This window comes from Vidua chalybeata, chromosome 11 (genome assembly GCF_026979565.1).
Source record: "Vidua chalybeata isolate OUT-0048 chromosome 11, bVidCha1 merged haplotype, whole genome shotgun sequence".
NCBI lineage: Eukaryota > Metazoa > Chordata > Aves > Passeriformes > Viduidae > Vidua > Vidua chalybeata.
In genome coordinates this window covers 8,814,551-8,821,390 of record NC_071540.1, presented here as the reverse complement: position 1 = coordinate 8,821,390, position 6,840 = coordinate 8,814,551, and the positions used below count along the sequence as shown (strand labels likewise).

At 43.2% G+C, this 6,840-nt stretch overlaps 1 protein-coding gene across 3 annotated transcripts; it reads right to left on the bottom strand.

The window, feature by feature from the left end:
• Window positions 1-623: 623 nt before the first annotated feature.
• On the bottom strand, window positions 624-6,605 carry CNEP1R1 (CTD nuclear envelope phosphatase 1 regulatory subunit 1). 3 transcript variants are annotated; one of them, XR_008432807.1, is made up of 7 exons: window positions 6,529-6,605; window positions 4,317-4,388; window positions 2,897-2,970; window positions 2,467-2,576; window positions 2,277-2,331; window positions 1,917-2,018; window positions 624-702 (listed from the first exon to the last, which is right to left on the bottom strand). XR_008432807.1 is itself a non-coding variant. In XM_053952589.1 (6 exons), exons 1-6 carry the CDS (start codon window positions 6,551-6,553, stop codon window positions 1,977-1,979), a joined length of 378 nt encoding a protein of 125 aa, XP_053808564.1. In that variant the 5' UTR covers window positions 6,554-6,605; the 3' UTR covers window positions 738-1,976. The 3 variants fall into 3 exon arrangements, 1 of the variants encoding a protein (XP_053808564.1); XR_008432806.1 differs by lacking the exon at window positions 624-702 and adding an exon at window positions 738-1,491; XM_053952589.1 differs by lacking the exon at window positions 624-702 and having other exon boundaries at window positions 738-2,018.
• Window positions 6,606-6,840: the final 235 nt, after the last annotated feature.

The window sequence follows — 6,840 nt, the reverse complement described above, 5'->3', positions numbered from 1 at the left end:
CGCGACCGCTCGGCTCCTTCCCGCCGGGGGCAGGACCGCGCCCGAGCCCGAGCCCGGCACCGCCGCGGGGGAATCCGAGGCCTCACCCCCCCCCATGCCCGGCCCCGCAGCCCCCGCCGCTCCCCCGGTCCGGAGCGGGGCTCCCCCACCGAGCTCGGCCGCGCCCGCCGCCCGGCTCCGCCCGCACCTTCTCCAGCAGCTCCGCCGCCGCCTCCTCCTCGGGGCCGCGCTCGCCGTCGCGCTGCTGCGCGGGGCCGGCGGGGGCTCGGGGCGCCCTGCGGAACCGCCGCGCCCGGCTCTTGCCCATGGCTGCGCTCGGCGCCGGCGCGCCCACGTGTGCGGCCCCGCGCAGGCGCCGCGCCCGCCCCGCTCCGCACACCCCGCCCTGCCGCAGCCCCGCCGCCGGACATCCGCGCTCGACCCCCGCCGCGCCAAGCCCGGCACCCTCCGTACCTCGCACCGAGTGAGGACACCGCACCTACTGCGCTCAAACAAGAAAATTATCAATAGAAACAATTTCCTCTAAGGGCACTTACAGAGGCGGGATTGACCTGGAGGATGGAAACCTGGAAGGGGTTTCCTCTCTGGTGTCAGTATCTTAGATTATAAGACCCACATCAAATACAGGAAATGTCGGTCCGGTATGAAAGTTAGAGAGTGCAGCTATAAATTTTCTGAAGTTCTTCTGTGTTCAGTGGAGATCTGTATTTGCACAGTACAAAAGAAGATAACACCTGTTTATACAAAGATTTTATTTTATACACATTTACCTACAAAATATACAGCAGTTAAAAATAATGGATGGGCAAGAAGACTTACTGGAAAAAAAATCCAGAAGACAATTCTAAAGTTTCAATTGACACAGTTACATCAATAGGCTGCCTTTAAAAGCCAGTCTACCCTGTAGTAGGGGTTACTGAAGTTGCAAGAGCTTTGCAGTTAGAGTCAATTTAAAGAGTTCAAAACATTTAAAAAGGCACCTTGAACAAATTAAACTCTTAAAATTTGACAGTTTTAGCTATTCAAAAGTTACACTTTATGTGTATATCATCCACACCTTGTTGTTAACACTCTGAATAACAAATTTTGTTATTTTATTGTGGCACTCTTTAGATTTTCTTCACCAAATCTGAAGTTATACATTTGCAATACCAGTTTCATATTCTGACTATCAGAGCATAAAAATCCACTCAGAATGGTCAGGTGGATTTAGATACAGTACAAACTTACAATTGGGAAGATATAAGCATATTTAAGACAATTAAAAAAAAATAAAATCTTAAAATAAGTGTTTTGAACCAGATCAAACAAGAAACTACATATGACCACAAGGAAAGTGGCTGGTGCACTATATACACAACTTGACAAATGTAATCCTTGATATATTTGCAAAGTTCTTAAACAGTAAGACCAGTTTTCTCCGCACAAACAGTCTGTCTTCCTGCGAGCCTTTAAACCAGTTCCAAAAGAGAGACCAGGAGACAAGGACGGCTGTAATAAGGAAGTGTGCTAATAAAACATCAGGAGAATGACAAACGTTCCTTTCAATACTCTTCATGAGAACAAGAAAATCCATACACCAGATATTACTTTTTTCCTGAACATTGGCATCAATCTGCTATTTACAATAGCTTAGAAAGACACGTAACACAAATGAGGTTTCATTTTCAAGTTCAACTTCATTGCCGATTAACATACTTCACCTGTATGTTCTGTTCTAGCTGAAGTAAAAAAGTGACACTAATACTGAAAAAGAGGTAATCAGAAGTAGCAAAAGCACTGATAATGTGATAACAAAGAATTTGGATAAATATTCAAGAAAGTAATATTGCACACTTTCACTGTCAACTGTGTTAAGACTTTTACTCCCAGGCAGTGACAACCAGTCCCATTTGATTTTTTTGCTGTCATACTACCTTAAAAAAGGTCATTTTTGGTTTCCATGGCAGTGGAAAAAAAATGAAGGAAGACAGCCCTTATTGAACATGAGGCCTAGGTTTCAAAATTAATTTTCCAGTCTGCAAGACAGAAAACAAAATAAATAAAGTTTATACCCTGAAAGTTGAATCCAACAATTACATTTCATGTTCAATGTTACAGTGAGAGTTTAAAACAACACACAAAACGATACTAAGTATTCCACAGTCCAGTTTAACAGACACACAGAATTTGCTGAGATATATACAAGTGCTGTTCAGAAAAACAGACTATGTGTATTTTTGAATTATTCCCTTTTTTTCTTTTAACAAAGAAGGTTTAGGTAATGAAGCACTTACATCATCACAGGACATATTATATTCTGCCAAAACAGTTCGGCATCGGGCTGCTATACTGAGTGGATTGTGTCAAGGAAAACAACTAACACTTGTACACACAGTAAGGAAAAACTAAAAAAGCAGTATTAGCACAGGCTCCAACAACTGCAGGAACTACACTTTTAACGTGACAAACATTATCAAAGGATACATTGATGGTGCCACCACTCTTTTATGTATTCCAGCAAAGAACAAGCCTATTAGGGTAATACAGCTAATTGTGAAAAATGGGTGATTCCAAAGTGACGTGAAAAAAGATACCTAGGAAAGAAATCAGGTTATTCCAACTGCATACTTCCTAAAACACACAGAAAGTCGCTGCCTAGATCCCTTAACCAAAAATAAAATACTGCTCCTAGCCATTTCCAAGTACTTGGGAACAATTCTTTAGATAAGCATTCAGGGTACAGTATTTTGGCAGGCAATGTCCCAGGACACATTCCACAACAATTCCAGACAGCTTGATAGCTTGACTAAAAATCACCTCCCAGTTTCATGTGAGAATGCGTTCAGCATTTCAATACCTGAATTGCAGCACCAAGCTATGGAACACAGCACATTTGGCATTAGCCTGACCTTACCTTTTGTGTCTCTGGGTCTATTAACCAGTTCCAAGCCCCAGTTGCTGTGCAGACTGATACCACTATCAAAATCACTGATGAAGAAAAGAATAAGAGTCATAAACAGTATACCTCACTCAAATTTAAATATATTTATTTTTCAGCAGCAACTCTTAAACATTTATTTCTTTTCTCACTTCTGAGGGAGGAAAAGCTCCTAACTGGAAAGCAGAAATTAAAATATGCAAAGAAACTTCTAATATGTGAAACCCTAAGGATTCTGTACAAACTTCCTGGACAGAACAAGTACATTTGAAAATCTAAATTCTGCCAAGTAAAAACATCCTGAAGGATGTTTTTTGAAGGAACCAAAGTTATCTTTCCAAAACGAGGTTGCAAAAGATCTATCAAAAGCATAGAGCTTCTTCTCTATATCATATAAATACTTTCTTTTTAGGATAATAGGAAGAAAAGTTAACATTGGTCACACACCCCATTATAATTAAAATAGAAAGTCCGTCTTCTATGTGAATTACAAAACAAGCAATTTGGGAAAAAAACATGAGCCACTCAATACAATACTAGTTATGCAAACCTCATTTAAATATGCTTAAAAGTTTCCAGTATTTTTTTTTAATTACAACTGACAGAAAACAGAAATTTTGGAAGCCAAATGCATTCCTAAAGTAGGTGTGCACAAACTCAGCAGACCTACACGTAAGTATCTGATTGCTCTGGAACAAGGGGGTTTGAGGTGGTGGTAGTGGTGTTTGGTTTTGCTTTCTAACTAGTCATTCCTTCAGTTCCTTCATTCAAAACTGACCTCTCAGGAGAAAACATACTATTTTATGTGTTCTAAAAAAAAGTCTGTATCCTTTGAGTTAGAAAACTTCAGCAGAGTCTCAAAAACAAAACAGAACAAAGTTCCACCACAGACCACTGATCCCAAAGCTGGCAGCATATCTGTGGAATTTTTTGCCTTCCCCCCTCCTTCAAACCTTCTTGTCATAACAAAGCTGCCTTTATGGCACACTGCTGTAACTTTTTCACCTTCAATTTTAGAGGAACTACCTCACATAACCATATTTAGTTTAAATAACTACAGCAACAGACTGGAAGTCTGAGTCTTGAAGAAAAAAAACTTCAGTAACATAATAAAAGCCAAATAAAACAGAAACAAACACAACTCATTGTTTCAGGTATTTCCAGAATAATTCAGCCTTGAGCCAATTCAATCTTTACCTAATTTTTATAACTCTGGCTAAAATATTAGTTTATTATCCTATATGAACTCGTTGAAGAGTGTTTGAATGTATGCCACAAATTTTAAAGCAAGTCTAAATACAAATTTTTCTTTGGGCTAATTTAAATAAAGGATACACACTGGTAAATCTAACAAGCTTGAAAGACAGACTATTATTCCTTGGAACATCAAACTTACTTCTCCAACGTCCTGTAGCGGGTTGCAAACATGCAATGTATTCAGTAAGTCTTCTTTCAAAAGCTTTGAGATCTGGGGAAGATGTGTATCAAGCATAATTAGATCAACTATTTAGTCATATTTTAAAGTAGAAGATAATAAGAATCCCCCCATGCACACCCAGCTCTTAAACTGGCAGAGAAAACCAATGCAATGATCCTTTAGATGCAGCAGAAGTCCAGCCATAGTAGCTTTACTCAACTTCAGGTAAGAAATAAGTGGTGGAGTGAATCTAAAAGCAAAAAAACATTCCCACTTACAAAAAGAAAAATCAATACCGTTGAGAAATCACACTATTTCAGACATCTTTAGAAATAGTGACTTAGAGTTATAGTAACTTAAATTGCCTCTCAAAACAAAACAAAAAAATATGACATTTTGAAGTACTAAGTATATCAGAAAACCATTACATTCTATTACCAATATAATGGCAATTAAAAAAAAGTTGGCCATTTGCCAACTGTTCAAGGAGTTATTGTAGCAGTGTGGCTTTGATGACTTTGTTTTATAGAAACTTTGAGTGTCATGATATATACACAAACATATGCAAAAAATCCCACAGCAGACACTACTCCAATAATCTTATTCCAATCTTTATTTTTTAAAACAGATCTTTTTTTTATTGCCATTGTTCTCCCATGGTCTTTCCACTGAAATTGCTGTTAAATCCATTTCAAGTTGATACTCATAATTGTCTCCAAGGAGCTGTTTCACTTTAGATTTACACTTCCTTTCAACAAGGTCAATATTTGATAACATTCCAGTTGAAGCTAGAACTCTACCTGAAGTAAAGTTTTAATTAGGATCAACTTAACTTTCAGCTAAAGTCTCTGCCAGCATCAATGTGGAACTTCAACTTTCAATTATTGCTATATTAGTTATCTCAATAAAGGAATTGAAGAATAAGCTTGGAATAAATAAATCTATTATGATCACTATGAAAGCAGTTTTCTACACTGTGAATTTATTCCTAAGTGGTTTGCAGGTGAATTTATGGGGGAAGATTACAGTATCTTGACTTCAGCCACAGAACAGCTAACTAGTCTTAATTACTGCTAAGAACAGGGTAGTTAATGGCCTGTCCTCCACATCCCTTCTGGGGAAGTTAAGCCACCGCCGGCAATTACAGCTAATTAACTGTTCCCTGACTAGCACAAACCCCTCCAACTAGTCACTGAAGCGAGAGGGGGAACACAAGGCACCACAGGAAAACCTGCTATTTGAGAAACAGCACCCTGAAGGGACAAAAACAGGCTATTGACAACAAAGCTCTCAAGAAAACACTCACATAATACAGACATCGCTGAAATAAAATATGAAAAAAAAAAAAACTTTTTCAGAAAAAAGAAAACGGAAGCTTTAACTTATTTTCAACTATGCACGCTCTAAGAACCTTCTCTGAGTTGATCCTTTTGGCAGCTGTGACTAGCAGGACACGCTTCTGGGAACCCTCAGATTGCACAAGCATAGCAACAAAGCCCTGACAACGCAGGACTATCGGTTTCCGTCGACACTGCCTACTTTTGCCAGCTACCTGCTAATTCCGAAACACTGGTCCATTTTAAAAATCTCTACCAGTCTTTGGACACTAAAAACTCCTTTCGGGGTTTTGACATTCTGTAAGCTGTAACTTCAAAGAACTTGTAACCCAAACCATCAAGCGTTCCCAGACAAGAAGGGGCTACTTGAGGTCGCGTTCTTCAAATGCAAACGGAGCCCCGGCTCAGTGTAACGCCTAGTGGGGCTCAAGAGCCGTAAGAAACGCGTCTCACGCAAAAAGCCGTGAGCGGCAAGGAGCTCCCAGAGCACGAGAGGATTTTCATCAGCTACAGCCGAGCAGCGGCACCCAAAGGGAGCCGCGGGCACTCCCTGCTCCCAGGGCAGGCAGCAGCCCTCAGCACAGGCCCTCCCGCGGGCGCTGCTCTCCGGGCCGCCCGCGGAGCAGCACAGCCCGCCCCGAGCGAGGAGGCCCCGGAACCCCGCCCTAGCTCGCCTGTCTGGGCCGAGGAGCAGCGCCGGGAGCGCGGTGCAGAGGGAGCCGAGGCCTCCCGCGGCCGCTTCGTCCCGCTCCGCAGGGACGGGGCAGCGCGCTCGGGCAGCCCGGGCGCAGAGCCGGCAGCTCCCGGCGCGCCGAAGAAGCAGCTCCGGGCTCGCTCCGAGCGGCCGCACTCACCCTCAGCCTGGTCCAGGGAGTTCATGGCGGGCGGGCGGGCGGGCGGAGCGGCGCGCACCGGGCGGAGCACCGAGCACGGGCCGTTCCCCGCGGCCCCGCGCACCGCCCCGCCGGCCCGGCCCCGCAACAACGCCCCGCGCTACTCGCCCGCCGCGCCGCCCGCAGCAAGCGCGCCTCGCATTGGCTACCGGCAGGGAAGGGGCGCGGCCCGGCCGGCTCTGGGCGTGTTGTCGAGCAGCTGTGTTGAACTTTATTTATTAAACAGCAGCGTCGCGTTTTTTCCCTTTTTACGCCTCCTAACATCTTCACAAC